Raw genomic sequence first — 21,783 nt, forward strand, 5'->3', positions numbered from 1 at the left:
TTGTTTATGTTAGTGGCAATTTATCTATATTATTGTTTCAAAAGACAGCTCTCAGATTTTGCGTTTTTACTGTTTTTTTATTGTAATTAATAAATTGATTCTTGAAGGTTTGTATTTATCTCAATATATATTACACGTGGCATACTCTTTAAGTTTGCCACAGGCCTTACTAGTTCTTATTTTCTTTGCCCAGACAACTCACACATTGTTTTCCTGTCTGGCCACTCTAGGCATAAGAATTATGACCCTTAGTTTAAGGCTTTTAGTTTTCCTTTGACCTATGCTTAGACATATCCCGTAGTTTCTAACGCATTGAGTTTGTAGATTTTTTTGAAGCCAGACTTGAAGGAGGATTGTGAAAGAGGAAACTGGGGAAGCATACGCAGGGAGAGAGAGAGAGAGAGAGAGAGAGAGAGAGCATTGGTTGCCAGGACCGGAGGATAAATTTGTTTTCTCAGAAACTGGGAGAAACCTGAAAGTGTGCCTAGGCGGGAGAGAGAGCCAGTAGAGAGCATAACTGGTGAAAACAGTAAGGGCTGGCGTGCATGTGGATATGAATAATTTGGGAGGTAGGAAGAGGACAAGCATTTGTGATGGTTAATTTTATGCATCAACTTGACTGGGCCCTGGATGGTCAAGCGTTGTTCTGAGTGTGTCTCTGAGAGCATTTCGGGATGAGATTAACAATTGACTTGGTTGGCTGAGGAAAGCCAATTGCCCTTTCCAGCGTGGGTGGGTGGGCCTCATCCAATCAGTTGAAAGGCTGACTAGAACACAAAGGCTGACCCTCCCTTGAGTAAGAGGGACCTTCTTCTGCTTGACTGCCTTGAGTTGGGGCATGGATCTTCTCCTGCCTTCAAACTCGGGCTGAGACCTTGCCTCTTAGATCTGGAGCCTGCTGGCTCTTGGACCGAAGCTATACCATCCTGGATCTCAGCTTGCCGACTGCAGATCCTGATACTGCTTGGCCTCTAAAATCACATGAGCCAATTCCTTTTCATAAGTTTCTATTCATGCATACATCCTACTGTTTCTGTTTCTCTGTAGAACCCTGACCAATACAGCACTGAAGTAATTAATGCCCATTGACAACTAATTTCTTATAAAACAGAGTCAAGGTCATCGGCTGAGTATGAAGCATGTGAGGAAGAGAAAGTCGGTTTTGGGAGAGATTTTGCAGAAGGATAGAAGTGAGGATGGTACTGAACAGGGCTTATTTCCTTATAAGTAAGGTAACAAGGTATTTCTCTAGAAGAAACTTAAATTTTAATTATTTGTGAAATTATTGGTTCCGTATGTGTCTGCTGCAAGATTATAAACTCAAGGGTAGGGACTATGTGTTTCAAAGATGGAGCATGGTTTGCTATTGGAGTCATCTGCTTGGGTTCTTATCCTAGCTTTGCTGTTTTTCAACTGCACGATCTTGAGTGAATTACCCAAGTTTTTTGTCCCTCAATTTCCTCATCTATATATACTTCATAGGATTTGGTAGAAATTAAAGAAGTTTCAAGGGCACTTTCAACGGCGACTGGCAATGGTAAAAAGTCATGATCATCTTGGCCTCAATCTACCCTAAGTACTTAGCAAAATGTCTGGAATAGAGTAGGTCTTGAGTGCGTGAGTGACTGAATGGATGAAGACTGTTATTCTGTGGCTCAGCCCCTGTGTTGCTGCTGCTCTAGTCTACATTCTTCCCCACAGGCAGGGGAACATGGTCAGAACTATATTTTTTGGAATCCCTTTCCAGTGGCGTTATGTGATACATTCTGCCAACGATAAGTGTCTGCCTGATGTTTGAAAGGGAAAGAAAAGGAAACAAATTATTTGTCAAGGGGCAGCTGGGGAGCGTGCCTGGACTTTGGCAGAAGACAGAGGAGGGTTTTGTGCACTCATGTCCGGGCAAGCACACACTTCTTGCTGCAAAGAGCCCAACCCATCAGTGGCTGCTTGGAGTTCTGATTTCTGATTTCTGCACTTAAGAAGTTTCTTCAAAGTAGCATCGGCTTCCTTGCCTTCACTCTTCTGACTCTTCCAACATTTGTGTAAGCATCTAATTCCCTGCATTAAATCCTTCCCTACTTAAAATACCTAGTGGGCTTTGTTTTTTTGGACTAAACCCAATTGTGGGTGGAGTTGTGTCCTCCAAAAACTCATATGTTGAAGCACTAACCTTCATTTTGTCAAAATGTGACTGTAGTTGGAAACAGAGCCTTTAAAGAGGTGATTAGTTTAAAATGAGGCCAGTTGGGTGGGCCTGATGGAATCTGACTGGTCCTAATAAGAAGATATTTGGACGTACAAAGAGACACAGGGATGCACACACACAGAAGAAAGTGAGGGCATAGGGAGAAGACGGTCTTGTGCAAGCCAAAGAGAAAGAGAAAGGCCTCAGAAGAATCCAATCTGCTGACACCTTGATCTCAGATCTCTGGCCTCCAGAACTGTGAGAAAATTCATTTCTGCTGTTTAAGCCATCTAGTATGTAGTGTTTTGTTATGGCAGGCCTAGGAAACTAACATACCAATCTAAAGGCTAACGGCATTGTTGGAACTACAGACTCTCCAAATTGTTCCTCTGACTTTTTGGGGTGAGAGAGTGGGTGGCCGGGGGAGGTGTTTCTCTAAGGTATCAAATATTTGTGAGTCACTTGGAAAATACACACAAGGTCCACCTCATCCAGAAGTTGCTGCTAGTGTCACGTAAACCCTATATCGTGGCCTGGAGGAGGGCTGAGTTCTGATCAACGCCCAAGAAAAACTGGCAGGATGTGGATTTCACGCTGACATTGTAATTCAATTGTTTCTGCACAACCGCAAAGGCAGCTGTTGTGTTCAGATCCACCTCCAGTCCAGCCCGGGGCCCTGCCAGCACTTCTCTTTGCAGCAGCTAAGCTGGACGTAGGGGAGTTTGGGTGGCTTTATCTAATTCGCTAGTTTCGAAAGTGGAAAAGAAAGAAAACCCGAGCTAGAGTATGTGTGGGAAGTTTGAAAAAGGACTGGAGACCAGAACTGTGCGCTAAGAGCCTGATGAGAAGAAGAGGTCCTGAAGAATCCTTCCCCAGAAGGGGAAGTGAATCAAAGGGCTTAATTGACAAGCACGTTCTGCGAGTCCCTGAGAGGAAGCAGCTAACTTTATTTTCTAACCTAGAGGGCTAACACCTTCAATACCAATCCAGAGGCTCACTCCTCCCCAAAGAAGTGGAAGGTCACAAATACGGGTCCGTACCTAATGGCCTCCAAGGACACATAGGCCACCGCGGCACTTCTGGATTAAAGGGGGTGACAAATGGGGCAGGACTTGCTGCCCTTCCCTGGGTCTGGTAAGGCCAGAGGGTTCTGAGGCAAGTACAGTCAGCCCTCCTTATTCGAAGTTCTGCATTCTTGGATTCAACCAATCGTGGATCAGTTTTTCACCTATTGAATCCCTGGATGCAGAACACGCGGATTTGGAGGGCTGACTCTACTACACAATTTTATACAAGGGACTTGAGCATCCACGGGTTTTGGTTTCCGCAGGGGGTCTGGAAGCAGCTGTGGATAATGAGGGATGACTGTATTATCCTCTTATTTTACTGATAAGGGAATTGTGTGCCTGTGGGTAAACTTTCACAAAGTCACATAAATATCAACATAGCTGGATTGATTCCAGTCCAGTCTTTTCCAAGATCATCTGTTTAACCCTGTGTCATATTGCCTCACTGAAATATTTCAAGGATATATTAACCGAGCATTTCTAGTGATTGAAGATATCTGTTGAAGTACTGCAAATACCACTGTCAAGTATCTCTGGCTACCATACATAACAGCTCTACCCAAAATATATTTATGTGTATCGTTTACTCCATACCTCGGAGCTAATCCAAAGCAAGGGAGTACTTCTTTTTTTCCCCAGGAGTATAACCGAAAAAGAATATTTTAACTTGTGTGCAGGAGTTGGGTGGGAATGTTTTTCTTAAGGTCTTTAAAAGATTTTCTTAAATGTTCTATTCTTAGAGTGAGAAAAAGTTGTATTACATATTTACATAGGTGATTCATTCCAAGATTGTAATTCTAGCTTTAATCAGATCAGAAACAGGAAGCATACCTTAACTGAAGGAAGGACAGTGTAGTTTTTAAGCAGGGAGTGGTGACTGAAGACAGACTTGTTCAAACAGCTTTTTTTTTTTTTATAACATAATGAAAACAAGCAGACCATCTTTATGAATTAAGAAAAACTTGTAGTGATTTTGGTTCTCATTAAATATTTGTTTAGCTTCCCTTTATCTGTTTTATTCATGTGCTTGTCTACTTGCCCACACCCAGACCTTCCGTGATGACATAAATGACACAGGCATCTCAAGTTCAAGTTTGTTTCGATGTGCCTGTCTTTAATTTGCAACTCTTTACGAGACGTGCATAATCTTCCCTCAGTCTGGAGGGCTCCCCCCAACTTCACATCTTAAATATATTTCTGTAAAAGGTCATATGAATCACTGTTCCTTTTTTTTACTGGGGTTTGCACACCACATAATTAAACACGGGAAGACACTGAACATTCTCTGATGCTTTAATCTCCTTAATTCAAACTCAAGGCAATGGAAGCTCAGAGTTCCTGTCAATAGAAAGCACAGCACGTGAAACAAATGGGAGGAAGAGGGATGGTCACACAGACACTCCCACTCTGGAAAAAAAATTTTTTTGACTCTCTTTTCTTTGAAATATTTCAAGCATAACTGGTACTTTAATTTTGGAAGGTCTTGTAAATCATCCAGGCAGATAAGCCAGATCCAGTGAGTTTCCTATCTCATACTAGATAAGATTTAAATAAAACTTAATTTTTAAACCGTGTCTTTCTGTTCTGTTTTTGCAGTAAAAAATGCTATAGCAGCACTAAAGGGAGTTTTCAAAAAGCAAAACCCAAAATAGTCTCCAAACAAAACTGATTCCAGTTTTGCATATTCCTGCCCTGTCTTCATTTCTATTAACGGATCCATTTCATTTCTAATTCTCAGTCAATGAGAGAGAAATAAAACCCCAGAGCTAAACACTGCTCCCAAAGGCAGAAGGTGTTTCCTGAGAGCCATGACCTTACAGGAGAGAAGTGAATCCGGGGTCCTTCTCTGTGCTGCCCACCCCTGAATCCCCTCTCCTCATGTCCTCCAAGCCCACAAGTTCCTACTTCTCATTTACTAGTGATCCCAAAACGAAATCTTTGTTTTTCTCCCTTTGCATAACGATCGCAATGAAAGTTCTTTGAGGGCAGGGATACAATCTTTCTGTTTCTCCCAGTGCTTAAACAGTGTTGGGCATAGAGCATATTCAGTTACCAAATAAAGAGAACAAAGGCAAGCTGCTTTTCTTTTGGCTTCACGTCTATTTCATCTCTTTAATAACGTCTCACCTCCTGAAATCACAGGTGAGTTCTAAAGAAGAACAAATCACTGTTGCCACACTTGACACTTGTACATTTTATTTAATTAAATCAGCCATTGTACACATTGCAGCTATGTATTGTTAGGGTTGTATTTTTTTCCATTAACTAATACATGCCCTCATAGATATATTCAATTAGTGTTATCACCATGGGAACAAGATGCTGATTCATCAACTGAAAATTCACTTCTTCTCACATTATTCAAGTTTTCTGATTACACAGCAAAAATCAAAATCAAAAAAAGGTGATTAACCATTATGTTGTTACACAGACATCATCTGCACTGCAAATAACACAACAGAAATGCTTTTCTTGAGCTCCAGTGAAGGTGTAGAGAAGGAGGCCATGGTATGTCCAAAATGTTTCACTGTTGGCCTCCTTCGTTTTGGCGGCCAAAGATGCTTGCTTTCCTATCCAGCTGCCAAACGTGCTAGCATTCAAGGCTTAGGAGATCTGGCTTGTGGGAAACCTCCCTCCCAGGAAATCTTCTCTCTTGGCAAAATTACTTGAAATGATGAAATGCCATTGTTTGTCATCTTTGTTTTTGACATTCAGAACAATGAGTCATTTTTGCACAACAGGAAAAGACCAGATAGGATTCGAAAATGTTTAATCCCTGGAGGATAGACTCTGGTTTTCAAAATTTTTTAATTTCATCTTCATTGAATATACTTTTCTTTAACAAATAACTGATTCAAAATGTATACCGTTTATATGAATATATTTGTGAATATATATATATATGTTAAAATGCTACACAGCTTCCACCACTAGAGGAATAAGGAATAGGACATGGAAATCACTCAGATGATTAAAGTCCCTTCTTTGAAACAAACAAACAGGAAAGTGCACAAATGCACTTCAGGGTTTCCAAGGGAGTTTGGATTTCAAATAAATAAACCCAAAATTTTAACCCAAACCAAAATTTTCAGGATTTCTCAATCTCGTCTGCAAGCTAAAAAACAGACCTAGCTGAAAAGTGAAAAGTGCTTGCTCAGGGTAAAAAGAATGAAAACCATCAATGTGATTAGAAGATGGGTTTGAACTGTGGTTTGATTCTTAAATGCTACATGCAGGTATTAGAGAAGATATAAACCTGGAAGAAAAAAATGAAAGGAACCACTCCAACACGGTGAAGGAGTTTAACCGTTTGTGTAGGGGGCAAATCTTGTTTCCAATGAATTATCTACAGTGCAGTGGCCAGGAGAAAGTACCACCAATAAGACAGCGTGGTTTGCTAAAGCAGCAATGAAAACTGGAAAACTACAGTAGTTATAGCTTTTTAAAATACCCTGCCAACATGTCCCAAATCTAAAGGACCTGAAGATGCTAGACAGCTGCAGGATGCCACTGCTGGCAACTGAATACCTCACCGCTTCACCTCGTTGCCACTTCTCCCTTCCTCCCCTCCCTCAGTGGCTGCTGGAGAGTCATAAATCACAGCTGGCCAGCACCAGCAATAAGTGCTTAGTTAGGACAGTTCTTCAAGGTTATGAACCCATCTTTCACTAGGAGCCAGGGCTACTCTGGAAGTTCTAAGGACATGGTAGGTCTGAAGTGCTTCTTTTGCAGGAGAACTGTATTACGTTCGATTGTGTTAGCAATATCTTAGTGAACCATTGTTCAGCAATTCCTAGAGGCCTTTTATTCCGTGATGCCCAGTGTAGTTACGACAGGCAGTGGTTTTAATATGTTGTTCGTCTGAGCATTTTAGCTATATATATTGTACACGGGTATCTCTTTGAAGGATTCCTAGGTATCGTCATTTGAAGAGGTCTGCAGGTGAAGTTCTTCTGTTCAATGGATTTTCATGGAGCTTGTGCAGAAGCCAAGAAGAAAAATGGAGGTGGCCAGGTCCCAGGTGAGCACAGACACAACAAAGGAGTGGATACAGCATCCAGGATGAAGGATGCTATCTTTGGTCACAAATTAGCTTACAGTTAAAGAGGATGGGGAAAAACTCAAAAATGCAGCGTATATGCTAAGGGTGGAAATCCCATTCATCAAGCCAGTTAGTTCACTCCTCTAATGAAACGGGAAGTTGCATATCGAGTGAATGTGTGGTTTCTGGTGTGAGAATTGGACAGCCTCTCATTTGGCCTCTTGCTTCAAGTCCTCCTTGCAGAAATGCCGAAGGAGTCGCTTGAGGTCATGCTGGAGGTCGTCCTGGTCTAGTGCTTCTGGGACATCCTCCAGGTGCTCCAGGTAAATGCGTTTTCCATGCTGGTCCTTCACCACAGCCCTCTTCTGGGTTCTAGCTTTACTCATTGTTGTCCTGGAGGAAAACAGACAAGAGAACATTATATTCTTTCTTCACTGCTAAAAGGCAGCCACTACCTTTGGTATAAGAGTACCCATGATACGAAAGTACTGCTTATTGTCTTAACCTCTAGATATTTCTACACTGGGCTATTAGTAGGACAAGTACAGCCATCTTTTCCCTTCTTCCTTTTAAACATGGTTCTCCTATCTGAAATGACTCATGAGATTTTTAAAAAGTATTTTGGAACAAGGAGTTTTTTTTAAACCTTTAGGAAATATTTCAAATAAATGAAACCGTGCTTTCATATGATTCCCTCAAAAAGTAATTAACCACACAATCATTCATGTTTTGATTAGGAAAGAACGTGGCTCCTCCTGAAATAGTGATTCCATACGTAATGTTTGACAGGCTAAGAAACACAGTTTTTGATTTAATTTATTTAAAATACCTTAGCTGCCAGCTTAATCCTTAGAGTACTACCCAGCTCAAACTTCCCGAAAATGTCCTAAGAGAACTTTTCCATGGGATATAGGTCTTTAAAAACTGGAATAATATTCTATCAGCATAAAGGCAGGTGACTACCAGCAAGAATTGCAGGTTGGCCCAGGCCTCTGAAGCTTCATCCGGAGACAGTGGGGAAGGGAGAGGGAAAGGAAAAAATCCACCGAGAGACACATTCTTCCTCTGTCTTCCCAGCACGCAAGTACTGGCCCACTTTATACCTCCTACAGCTACTCAACAGTGTACTGATTTCTTGGCCCGTCATCAGACTGGCCATTACTTGAGAAAAGCGGCTCTGACGTACTATTACGTCGGTACTATTATTTTCCTGCATCCTTTCTTGAAAATGATTATACTGTGATTTGTTCCCTCTCAGTTCTTCTCCCTCTCTACTTGTTTATGTATTTACTTTTGGTTCCATTGGATTTTCGTGGCTGCGCGCAGGCTCTTCTCTAGTTGTGCCGAGCGGGGGCTACTCTTCGTTGTGGAGCATGGGCTCTAGGCGCGCGGGCTTCAGTAGCTGTGGCGCACGGGCTTAGTTGCTCCGCGGCATGTGGGATCTTCCCGGACCAAGGATCGAACTTGTGTCCCCTGCATTGGCAGGCGGATTCTTAACCACTGCGCCACCAGGGAAGTCCCTTCCTCTCTACTGGTAAATATAATTCTTCATTCCGCAAATATGTGGTGAACGTGCCTTATGGGCCAGGTACTATTATTATAATAACAAGTAAGGAAACTGGATCTCAGAGAATTTAAGCAGTGCTCCAAATAAAAAATAATCCAGTTACTACGCAGCGGGGCCAAAAGTCAAAGATTCCAGAGCGTGAATCTGTCACCACGACGCCATGCAGCCTTGCTTTACAGCACCATCAGAAGGATCAGTTTTCATAGCTTTACCCAGCATTTTCCTTATAGATTCCTAGTGTCCAGAAGCTGGGGGCTCTGCCCATGGGCTGCCCTTAGCATTACTCTACCTTCCAACACCTCTATGCATTTCTTAAGATCACCTTGACTTTTAAAAAATGGCTGACTTCAGCCAGAACTCTTCTGGCTTTCCTTTGGACATCTTGTCTCCTACCTTCTTTCGTGTTTTCTTACCTCCCCTTTCCTTTGATTCTACATGAATTATTTGGTATCTGAAAGCAAATTTAAATTTGTTCCTTCTGATAAAAAGGTCAAATTTGGTTCCAGTGGTTGAAATCAGATTATGATTTCTAACTATTCAGCATCCACATATATTTTTTTCTCCCCAAAGGCAAATATCTGACTATCGCTGCCAAGAGCTAGTAAAAACCTCTATGGCATTAGTGTCGGGGGATAAGCTTCTATCATAGGACATTCCCTGGTGTTTTGTGCTCACACATGTAGACGAATATATTTATGAATACGCATATGTATGCGACTCAAGCAGTGGGTATGATCAAATGTCTTCAGCAACATATAAGATAAAGTGTTGCAGATCACGAATAGACTTCCATGACTAAGCAGCTGTGGAACTGGATTGAGATGTCTATATCCCTAGCTTCGCAACTCACCAGCTGTCATGGCGAATTTTGCATTAATTGATCTCTAAATCTATTCCCATGTGAAGATCTCATGATGCTAGGGTGTCTGTGGTTTATGTGGTTCCATATGAATGATGGAGTAAAAGACTTAAAAAGTTCAGAGTATAAGAAGCACTTTATCCTTAATTCATATATAGCATTTTTAAAGTTCTGTGAGCAATTACTCGCTTTTATATTCCTAGCTGGGGCTGTTTTTCACATGTGGTTGGAGGGTGGAATCGTGACAGAACCTTTAATTTCACTGTTCTAATTATTATGCTCTACAGGCTAAACATAGCTTTGTAGAGTACTATAAATGACAATCTTTCTCTTCTTTTTAATGAAGTGAAAAGCACAACAGTAACTTCAATTTCCATTGTGTCTTTTCACTGCAAAGCTGAGAACATTCTGTCAATCCTCACAGTGCTGCTAGAGGCCCAGAGAGAGGTGAGGGTATAGACCAAGGCAACAGTGCCGAAGTTTACACATCAAATAGGGGATGGGGGTGGACTGGAAAGCCTCACAGCTGGTCCCTGTTCATATGCACAAATATGAGCTGCTTACTGCTTTTAGGATACTTTCTTAACTTATTAAAGCCCCTGGTTTCAGCCTCGCTAGGTGCATTGAGGTTCAAACCTCATGTTATTTGCCACTCACGCTCATGTTATGTGCCACTCACATGCAGAGTCATGAAGCAGCTTGTTTAAAACAAAAACAAACAAAAACACCATGTGCCGTTCAAAGGAATGATTACCAAGAGCTGAAGGCAGCTGGTCACAAGATTAGTTTGTGAGCAATTGATTAGATTCCTCTTACTGTGCTGGGCAATGGAATATCCCAGCTGCTTGGCCTCAGCGAAATTGATGACTTGCTGAAACCCAGGGAGCGACTGTGTAAACAGTTGTCTGACTATCATCATGCCTTAGTATTACATTTAAAGCATCAAGAGGACACTTCAGGAATGACACAGCGACACATGTACCACTTGACAAAAGTCTTACAATGCAGGGAGAGTCTGCAGTTTCCAAGGGGTTTTAAGGTAGATGCAGGGGCTCTATTTTTCTTTTCTTAAAATTGGAAAACTTTTTAAAGGTGTTAGTTGGCAAAGCATCACCCCATGCTAACCCAAACCTTCTAAGTATTGATCCATCCTCCTTCAGGATTTCATTCTCTACTAAACTGGGGGAGTGGACTTTCATGTGGCTACCTGTGTAACTCAGAGCCTGAAGTGAGAAAAAAAAGAAAAGAAGACAAAACCCATCATAAACCATAGACTGTAACATAACCTATTATTCTGCTTAACGAATAGTATAAAAAAACATGCTTGAAAGGATAAAGAAAAACAGTTCTTCGGGGCAGATCTAATTATTGAGTTTTATTTAGCAAGTCTGTTAAATTTCTCCCATTTGTGAGGGAGATTTGTTCTATTGATAATTATTTTACGATTCTTGCAAACTACACTGGTTGACTTCTACTTTCGTGCTTGCCTTACCCGCATCCTTTCTGCAGTGAAGACTCTAATAACAAATACAATGAATAATGACCAGAGGCAAAAACACGCAACGGACAAATAAGGCCCAAAGTGTATAATCAGATAATACATCTTTTGATTGTCCAAGGCCACCAGTTGTCAAAATGTGAAGAACTAAAAGTATTTAAAATAAGGTATGCTCTTAATATCCCAATGCATTCATATATAATCTCAATGCACATTGTGGGTATAAAAGAGGACATACATGTAACATTTAACTTCAAAATGTTTCAATAGCAAAGAATGTCTCAAAGATGTTTGCACATGCCCGCCATACCTTAGCTGAAACCTTTGGCGCCAGATGTGTTTTAGATTTCAGATTTTTTTTCCTTTTGGATTTTAGAAAGGTAATATGATATATATACTGTATATTCTAATAGCTCAGATAGGATAGGGACAGCATCCTGTAATCAAAGCCATTGATATATCAATAGCAAAACATGAACATTCACTCTTGTAGAATAAAAAAGACTGCCAAGTCATTACAGCCCCATGTCAGTTCACATTAAGTTTTATTGCCAAATTAGCTTGCTACTAACCTATAAAACTTGTTTTGGTTTTCAGAATGTTGGGATTTTTTTTTTTTAAGATATGGAAATTTATTTCAGATGATCTTCACCAGCACCATAAGTTCCATTCCCTGGATCAAAATTCTTATACCAACATTTTGATATCTTCAGTGTTCCAAATCCAGAATTCAAAATAGAAAATTGTGACATTTTATTCAAATTGGCTGCTCATTTATTGAAAAGACCTAGAATGTGTAGTTTTTCGTTTGTTTGTTTTTTTTTTGTTTTTTTTTTGGTTTAGAATGTGTAGTTTGAAAAACATTCTAGACAATAAGCAGCAGCCTGAAACCCTCTTTTAACTGGTGATATAGAACAAAATATTCAATATTATATAAAATAAGCCAATTGATTTTTAATTGCCAAATGCTAATATAAGGTTATCAATTATGGCATTTGTAGCATTACCAATCTATTAGTTGTGGGTTTTTTTATTAATTTTTATTGGAGTACGGTCGCTTTACAATGTTGTATTAGCCTCCACTGCACAACAAAATGAATCAGCGTATACACGTACAGATATCCCCTCCCTTTTGTTTGTTTGTTTTTTTTTTGCGGTACGCGGGCCTCTCAATTCTGTGGCCTCTCCCGTTGCGGAGCACAGGCTCCGGACGCGCAGGCTCAACGGTCATGGCTCACGGGCCCAACCGCTCCGCGGCATGTGGGATCTTCCCGGACCGGGGCACGAACCCGTGTCCCCTGCATCGGCAGGCGGACTCTCAACCACTACGCCACCAGGGAAGCCCTATCCCCTCCCTTTTGGACTTCCCTCCCATTTAAGTTACCACAGTGCACTAGGTGAGCTCCAGAATGTTGGGATTTTTGAATTGTAATAAGTGTTTGTGGATGTCACTGTGGACCTGTTTCCTAATTATTGAAAATCAGAACTTAACTAATAAAAGATACCCGAATTTTCTTTAATGCCTATCGTTGGAAATATCTGAGAATATTAGCTAGCAAAGATAATGTACAATACCTATTTCTTTCCCTTACTAATTGGGAGTGCAAGTCACTTCTGGGACTTTTAGGCAAGATGTACAATCATGTCCCGACTTCAGAGATTCTGATTCTCATTGAGCTGAAGCGAATCCTGGTCATATGGATTTTTTTTTTTTTTTTTTTGCGGTATGCGGGCCTCTCACTGTTGTGGCCTCTCCCGTTGCGGAGCACAGGCTCCGGACGCGCAGGCTCAGCGGCCATGGCTCATGGGCCTAGCCGCTCCGCGGCATGTGGGATCCTTCTGGACCGGGGCACGAACCCGCGTCCCCTGCATCGGCAGGCGGACTCTCAACCACTGTGCCACCAGGGAAGCCCCATATGGATTTTTTAAAGCTTTTAAGGTGGCACAAATGAACACAATAAGTTGAGTAAAATATTATTTCACTGTATACATTATTCAAACAGGAATTCTACTCTCTTGAATTATTCTGCATCCTTCCATGAATACATGTATGGAATGACACAATGATAAATGATTTTCTTCTCAAACACAAAGCACACATAAAATGCCCCCCCCCCCACACACAGACAAAGTGATGATGCTTTATACCTCTTCAAAGTCATCTTTGGCTGAAGGAAGATCAGTGGCTAAACTAGAATCCCCCAGATGCTTCTCCATCCTCTCTCCATGTACCACAGTTGTTTTAACAACTTTGCTGACTCTACGGCCTTCCACTGGTTCAGCCTGAAATTGTGAGGTACTGGACAAAATGCTGGGCTCAGACAAAGTTACCTGATGAATGAAGGACATACAACATACAGTTTCTGACTGCCAAAATGTAACGATGATGAATTTTTCTATGTTAAAAAACACATTACAACGGTATATCCTGAAAACAGCATTTTGTCAACAAGAAGCAGTTAGAAGAAAACTCTAGAATCAATTGGTAATATCGATATTATGACTATATGTACACAGTACCAAATCAACCACTTAATTAGTCACTTGAACGAAAATTGGTCAGGAAGCTTCATGACTGAGAAATTGACTGCTCAGTGCAGTGCAGACATAGCACCCTGTGGATGAGCTCTCTTTTCCCATGTGCAAATGCTTTGTTTTGACATTATGGAGACAAAATTAACCTCCAAAGGAGGAACCGTCAGAGCTATGAGAAATTGAAAATGTAGACTTTTAGAGAACCTCATGTGTATAATAATTACATTTTGAGGATGTGAATGAACGCGAGATGGTGAGAATCTCCCGAATGACATGTCAAAGAGAGTAAATATGTTTCTGAAAGAGGGAAGTAAAACAGAAAGAAATAAAACTATAAATCAAGTGAGTTTCTGGATCCTGATTTCAGTGACTCTGAAAAGCAGAAGTTTGGAAATCAAATATTTCTCTAAGGTGCCCTACAGAAGGCTGCTGCTGCCTACTGGGCAAAGCACCACAGTGCATTTGCACAAGTTTTTTTCAGAACCTACTGCTTGCCAGCCGATGGGATTGCTGTCTTTTAAAATTTGACTTTTGGATTTCTGCTGCAGTCAACTGAATTAAAGACAAAGTAGAAATAGAAAGGACCAAAGACAATGAGTATAATGGTTACAAATCTCACTGATGGTTACCTAAAAATTCCACAAAATCACGAAGAAAAAAAATGAATGTGTAACTAAACGAAGACTGCCTTATAAAGGGGAGAAGTGAGGCCAATAGGAATAAGCAATCTCGTCCATCTCTTGTGAGCTGTATCTTACACCTCTCCATAAAATCAGTTCTGGAGAATCAGATGGTCTCACCTCCGACTGTTCAGTGTCACTCTTTAACACAATGCGCTTTATGACTTTGGAATAGCCATCCCCTTCCTCAATGTTGATGGGATCCTGTGGTGTTCCCTGCATCGTAATCTCTTCTTTCTCTGTGCCATCAGAGGAGACGTACCGCCTAATGATTTTCCTAGTAACCTGGAAGATATTTTATTCACGTATCTTGTTTTTGAGTGACAGTGCCAGGGTACTGATACATTTTAGACAGGAGGCTTGAAATTAACCATGGTGAGATACTTAAGATAATACCTTCTTTACCACAGTGTGTCCCTGCTCATCGATGTATTCTTCTTCTGTGACTGTTTCCGGGGGTATGTCAGGCATATCATCTCCCTACACATTTGAAAGAAAAGGGTCACTTCCATGTTTGGCATCAATGCTGAGGAACTACTCCCAAGTGCTTACAATGCCAGGAACGTTAGAAAATTAAAGGGGCTTTGAGAAGCATTGCTGAGATGCCAAATCCTGTTAAGTAGTATGTTTAAAAGAAAGAAAAAAAAAACGTGGATAATAACATGCTAGAGAACCTGACCAAAGTCAGCTCAAACTTAAACAAACAAGCAAACAAACAAAAACAGACAAGCCAGAGGTGAGGTGGGTGGAACTGAAGAGGCTAAATCTTGCTCTCTTGGAGGTAGGGGGTGAATGTCATTACCGCTGCATTTCTTCACAAACAGAACTTAGGAGAGTTACGGGATCTGCTTTCTGAAGGCCATGCACTACCTAAGGAGCATGCCAAGCCCTCCGTTCTAGGTCGGTCACTCTCGAAGGGTTACGGGGACAGAACTGTCCCAGACGTGCAGTAATTTAACAGCTGGTACCTGAATAATCACTCGTCGGCGGACAACCCTGGTAGTTAGCATCGCTTCCTCATCTGAGCTGGCCTCCAGCTCACCTAATTCCTCTGTTAGCTCCTGGTGGAAGCATGGAAGCACTTTTTTTTTTATCACGCTAAGGAATGTCCTCACTACTCGTTTCTGCTTTAGCTCACACCGGTTTCCGAAAGCTTTATTCATGGTGATTTTGGTGGAAAAGCCAGCAGGAGTGAAAACAGTGCATGCTGGGCTCAAACTTCAGTGAGAATATAGCTTTTTGTTCTTTGAATGAAAAAAACAAATTCTGGATTCTGAAAGCTGTCTGAGCACCCATCTGTCAAAATCCATCAGAAGAAACAAGCAGCTTGCCCACTCCTGGTGAATAACCAAATGTAAGCATAGACCCTAGGCAGCACGATAAATACTTGTGAGCCATTGCCTCTTGGGCTTAGGCTTAGAATGATCCAACCAAAGGTATAGAAGTGTCTTAATTCTTGTAGCAGAACTTTCTGCAGGAAGTCAAAGTTTCCTGTAGTTATTATCTGGCCAGTAGTACATTTCCCTACTGGCAAGACAGAGGAAGGCAGACGGGCTACGAATAGTATTAGACTCATTTTGCAGAGAAGTTGAGGTGCAGAGGCCAATCCAATTTTATGGGTCTGGCCCAAAGCCAAAGCCGGAGCTAAGAACATAACTTTAGATTAAAAAGTATGTCTTGGGAGCTATATATCGAATCACTCTTTCCTAATGGAATGCTATTAAAAAAAAGAAAAGAAAACTCAACTAAATTTTGTCAACATAGTTTAAAATACCGCTTATATTTCTATATTCTTTCCTGCTAAAGGAAAACATGTAAATTTTAAACCAAATTATTCTTTAAATACACTTAGGAATCTGCTGCCTAGAAATATGGTCAGCAAGAAAAGTGATTGAAATTGGACCCTCAAGTCAGGGTCACGAGAGGATAAGGGTCAAAATAGGAAGCTTAAGAACTGGAAATTCATCAAGAATAAGTAGAACAGGCCCATATAAATAATGTGGAATACAGGACAACTTGTCAAAATTTATTTACATACACAGAACAGATTAAATATATGAATTATCCAGATAACTGTCTCAAGCCTACGCTTCAATTAGCCTATAGATTCTTAGACTAAAATTGGCAACTTTTAAGTCCAGACAGCATCTACCAAACATTTTTACTAGGATTCATTTAAGCCAAAAACTTGGAGATGAATAATTCTATACAAAGGCAAACTTGGAATAAAAATCCATTCATGGGATGAATTCATTATTTAAGATAACTGCCAAAATTTCAAGCAGTTCTCATCTGCCTGGACCTCCGCTAATTTTAAACTATGATTTTAGATAAATCCTGCTAGCAGATATCACACTCATAGTGAACAAAAACAAATGTAGATGTTAAGCCCAAAGATATGTCATATCACTTTCTCCCCCAGAGTTTTAGCTATTTTATAAAACATTCTTTCTTAAAAGATGTATATTCATGCTTTAAAAATACTTCGACATATGTTCTTGAATCCAAAAAGGAAAAATATATCTAATTTAATCCTCTACAGAGTTACTGGAATGCAGATTCTTCTCCCTCTCCTGGCCTCCCTGGGATTCATTCTGATTCAGGAGTCCTAAGTGGGGAGGGATCAAGCCCTCCAGTTAAAGCTGAGGGATATGAACCATTCAGACCAGTTTTGAGAATAAATGGTTTAAATGAGTTTCTCCACCTCTCTTCACAACATCAAAGCTCACTTAAAGACAAAGGAAAGACTGATGCATATTCATGCTGCTATCGATTTTCTGACATTTAGAACCAGCCATCAATTTAGGCATAATGTCCTTTTCATGAGTCATTCTTAAAATAAATATAAGGAGATTTCGCTTGGAAATAATCCTTCCTCTAATGAGAAAAATTTGTTTTGGGAGTAAACCCCACTCAATATCCACAGTTTGTGTGCTCATCACCTGACAGCACGGACCTAATGAACAAGAGTGCAGTTTCTAGCAATTTCCCATGGCAGGCTGACTTACTTACCTGAGGCTCGGTTAATTCCCCTCACTAGTCTTCTTTATGCCCAAGATTACTAATTTTGAAAAGCTACATCTGGTATATTGTTTCACTCCAGGGTTCATTTCTCTTAGCAAAAGGGTTTCCATCTATAAAATTAGGGCTGATGGTCAAGTAGCTAGAAATGGAACCATGTATCATCTTTTTCTAGATTCACGGGTTCTCAGATTTTAAAAGGGATTGAGGGCTTCCCTTGGCCCAAGATAATTAATTTGGCAAACCTTTCTGTGAAAACATAAGCCATCAGAGAAATGGAAACTGGGAGAAGGTTTGTAGCTTTGTTACATGTGGGCAAGGAAATAGAGGAGGAGATTTTACCTTCTGAAAAGCAGCATCTTCATCGAGCCTTTCAAAGGCCTGTGGCTGGTCATCGGCTGACTCCACTATCACGAGGCTGGTTTTTCGAGGCGAACTCTCTTCCCTACGTTCTGGGGGCTCTTCGGGTTCTTGCACAATGGGAGAGTCTCCCCGCTCACTTGATGTCGGGGTCTGGAGATATGGCCTCTCCTCCTCAGTAGGGGTGATTTCCTCAGGTGTCTTGGTGGGAGAGCCAGATGCTGCCATAGCCTTTTGAGTCTCTGACACTTCTGTCCCTGGGGTTGTCACACTGAAACAGAAAAGCCCAATTATACCATGAGAGCATATGCATTTCCACCCCTGCTGATGCAAGGGATTTGGAAGGAAAGATGGAACTTGTCTTCACAGTCCGTGAAAGTCTAAAGAGGTTTTGTAAATTTGGCTAAGAAATGAAATGTGAATAAAAATTATATGTAAAATACAGAATACAGTTACAGCTCATTGATCTAGCATTGATTGGGAAAAATGTATTCTAAAATAATAAAAATTATCCTCAAATGTATTACCATTTCCTAATCTCTACAAAGTAGAGATAATTAATAATGAGAGATATTAATAAATAATAATTTCATCTTTCCTTTGATAACTCAAGGTAATACTGATGATTTGAGGAGGTATATATAGCAAAGATCTATAGACAATAAGGCTTTTGAAGCAAGGATCAAAATTTGGCAAAATTTCAAAAAAGCAATATATAAACCCCATGTTAATATAGTTACCATAATCATAAACACAGGGAGATTCTTATTATCCATCCAGAAAGCTGCGTTACTTGATAGGAAGATCTGTTGGCATTGAAACTTTTTCTACTGATATAGTTTGGAGATAAGCAATGTAATCTTTACAATACTCCTAAAAGAAAAAAATTATCTGCTTGTTCTGCTCCTTCCTTCTAATTTTCTGTCACTCCATAGATATTAAATGCCCAAAGTGCCTTTCTGATAGCCCCTCTTTGCTTCCCATCTTTTTCTCTTTCCTTCTCTCTTTTCCTGACCTATTCTTTATGCTCTCCCCTACAATCTAAAGGTAGATGGGTGAGGGGGCAGTGCTCCGTGCAAGAAAAGCTCATTTCAATACCCCTTTCGCCCTTTTCTCAAGTTCCAGTGACTCCAGCACAAAGCTCACTCAAGGACAAAGGAGATGCTGTGTTACAGCCTCCTGACACGCTATTCTCACATTTCAGGGCTGGGACATGCTTGCCTTTCTCATGATCTGGTTGCTTTTTCTAGACAAGAAGTGTCATTTATACAACTCCTTTTTGCCTTTGCTTCCAGAAAGCCCAGAACTTGAGTTCTAAGCTGACTGTGCTCTGCAGCTTCCTTTAGGCAGAAGCGCTCTAGAAGACTTCTCTTTATTCCTACCCCAACCCCTGACGGCCTTTCATTCTGTGTGAGTAATCTGTGTTGCATTTCTATTTTTATTGCTAGCCACCTCACAGCTTTGTTGAAATACACAAGGGCTGCTTCACCTACAGTGTCACTGTTCACCTTCTGAACCAGCCAGGGTGTGACAGGCACATATACAGAGAAGTGAGGTGCAGCAAACATACGAGTAATAACTGTGGTCTACAGTTTCAACAATGGTTTCACAGGCATATCCGTGACCTTTGAGCCTGTCAGATGAATAAGGTGGATATTATTATCACAATTTATAGACGTGGAAACTGAGACTCAAAGGGCTTAGGCCTTTGCCCAAGGTCATGGAACTGGAAGTCGGCTCAAGCAGGCTTGTGCCACACAACACCGTCACAGTCATGTCTCAAGTATTTTGCTTTTTTTCCTGTAGTTCTGAAAACTATTTGAAAACGCTTTACGCTTGTATACGCTTGGCACCCTCTGCGTATTGGCTTGTGTCTTTGGAAAGACCCCGCATAGGCTTTCTTTTGGAACTCACAAGTATTCCTGCTGTTCGAGGGCTGACTCTTCAGGCAGGTCTTGCATTTTCCCTGAGAAATCCTGTTGAACTTGTTCCTTGTGAGTCTGGGGAAGGAGCTCTGTTGCTGAGCCGTCGCCCTCAGTTTTGGAGATGCTATCCTGAAAAGTGGAGTAACCGACAGAAATGTCTTCCTCCGAGACGATGGGAGGGTGATCATAGGACTCGTCCTCCTTAGAAGCAGTTTGCTCCTGCTTCTGCTTGTGCTGGGCGGTGCAGAGCTCCTCTTGAAGTACTGAGAACCCTACAGGGGAGAACGATTCAAATTAAGTATTTAATTGAAGCTAAACTATATTAAGTGGGTATTTATTAAGCGACTACTACATGCCATGTCTGTGATCAGTCATGGTTACAAAGCTGAAAGAGGCACTGTGCCTGCCTTCAAGATGCTGACCATCTAGGGAAGCTCAGGCAAGTAAGAGATAATTAAATGCAGAGTGACTGGGCCACAGGTGCCGGCCAATGAATGCCGAGCATCCAACTCAGGGTTAAAGAATCAGGAAAAGAAATGCAGAGGGTATGGCATCTTAAGGAGGCCTAAAGATAGGCAGGTATCAACTGCGACAGTTGAGGCATAAATCTACATGGTAAGAAGAGCATTAATAATAATAATAAATAGCTAACACATTCTGAATATTTACTATGTGTCAGGCACCATTCTAGGTGCTTTACAAGTAGTAACTTGTATTAAACAACACTCTGAGGTTAGTACTCTTTTGATGAAGGGTCTATTAGGCCAAGCTAAGGAATTTCATATAGCAAGGGCAATAAGGAGTCACTGAAAAACTTTCGGCAGAGGTGTGATTGACCTTCATCTATCTAGTTATTCACTCAGTAGATATATATTGAGTATCAACACTGTAGTAGGTGCTGTTAGATGCTGGATACGTAGCAGTGAACAAGACAGAAGAGGCTTCTGGCCTGACTGAACTTGCATTTCTGCAGATTCCTATTTCTGAAACCAGGGTAAAGGTACAAAGAAAAGAGGGCCAGTTTTTTAGATAGATTTGTCGGAAGAGGCTCCTCTTAGGAGCTGATACTTGAGCAGAGGCCTGAATAAAGTGAGAGAAAAAGGTACCCGGTGATCTTAGGGAAGAAAACTACAGAATGCAGGCAAGAGGAAGCACCAGAGCCTGGAAGCCTGAGAAGGTGTAGGGTGGCCAGGGCACAGCCCAGAGGCCAGGTGTCTGGGACTTGGGAAAGAGGGAGAGAGATGGGAGATGGGCCGAGCTATGAGGCTCTTGCTGAACAGTAATACATGCCATCATGTAAACCTATGGAAAGTAAGCTGCAGAAAGACACTGAGGAAGACTGTCCTATAAAATAAGAAAATAAAAAAAAAAACAAGAAGAGAGGTTATCATGGAAAGTGAGTGAAGAAAATGTCTTAAGAAGAAGGGATTAACTTTCTGTGTCAAATGTTAAGAAGAGGTAAAGGAAGATGAAGACTGAGAATGGCGTCAGTGCATTTGGCGATGAGGAAACAATTGGTTAATTTTGCAAGATTCTTTTCTGTTGCATGGTGATGACAAAACCTGACTTGTGTGGATTCTAGAGACAGTTCTAGAGAGAAGGGAAGAGAGAAAGTAGAGAGTAGTGACAGAAAAGTTAGACTATTCTTTTGAAGAGATTTCCCATGAAATGGATGGAGAAACAGAGCAGTCATACAGGGGAGCATATAGGGTGAAAGGAGTTATTTGCTTTGCTTTGTTTTTAAAGCTGGGATCTATCAAAGCACGTTTCAGTGCTGTTCACAATGTTCTAGTTGTAGGAGCCAGAGTGGGTGATTGCAGAAGTGAAGTCAATAGCTGGTAAAAGGGGATGAGATCTAGTACAAAAGAAGAGATGATGGCTTTAGCAAAGGAAGGCCATTTCATACAGCAGGGAAGGTAGAGTATAAGCACTGAGATGCACTTAGGTTGAGAGACTTTGCGGTGAAAGAATATGGACATTTGCTTACAGGTATTCCTATTTTTTCTAAGGAATATGAAGTATGGTCATCAGGTTGGAATAAATA

General features: G+C 41.0%; 1 protein-coding gene across 2 annotated transcripts in view; it reads right to left on the reverse strand.

Annotated features, from left to right (window-relative positions):
• Positions 1 to 5,437: 5,437 nt before the first annotated feature.
• The window catches only part of ANK2 (ankyrin 2), a 680,317-nt gene continuing 663,971 nt past the window's right edge, over positions 5,438 to 21,783 (reverse strand). The window contains exons 41-48 of one of the 2 annotated variants that reach the window (XM_079919368.1): positions 19,729 to 20,011; positions 17,797 to 18,085; positions 15,402 to 15,494; positions 14,830 to 14,913; positions 14,554 to 14,718; positions 13,367 to 13,549; positions 10,852 to 10,943; positions 5,438 to 7,687 (exon numbers count right to left, since the gene is read on the reverse strand). In XM_079919368.1, the coding sequence (XP_079775494.1) occupies positions 7,504 to 7,687; positions 10,852 to 10,943; positions 13,367 to 13,549; positions 14,554 to 14,718; positions 14,830 to 14,913; positions 15,402 to 15,494; positions 17,797 to 18,085; positions 19,729 to 20,011 (1,373 nt within the window). In that variant the 3' untranslated portion in view covers positions 5,438 to 7,503. Of the gene's footprint in view, positions 7,688 to 10,851; positions 10,944 to 13,366; positions 13,550 to 14,553; positions 14,719 to 14,829; positions 14,914 to 15,401; positions 15,495 to 17,357; positions 18,086 to 19,728; positions 20,012 to 21,783 lie in introns of those variants that run through there. The other variant, XM_079919367.1, reaches the window with a different exon arrangement.

Source organism: Stenella coeruleoalba (assembly GCF_951394435.1).
Source record: "Stenella coeruleoalba genome assembly, chromosome: 4".
Classification (NCBI taxonomy): Eukaryota; Metazoa; Chordata; class Mammalia; order Artiodactyla; family Delphinidae; genus Stenella; species Stenella coeruleoalba.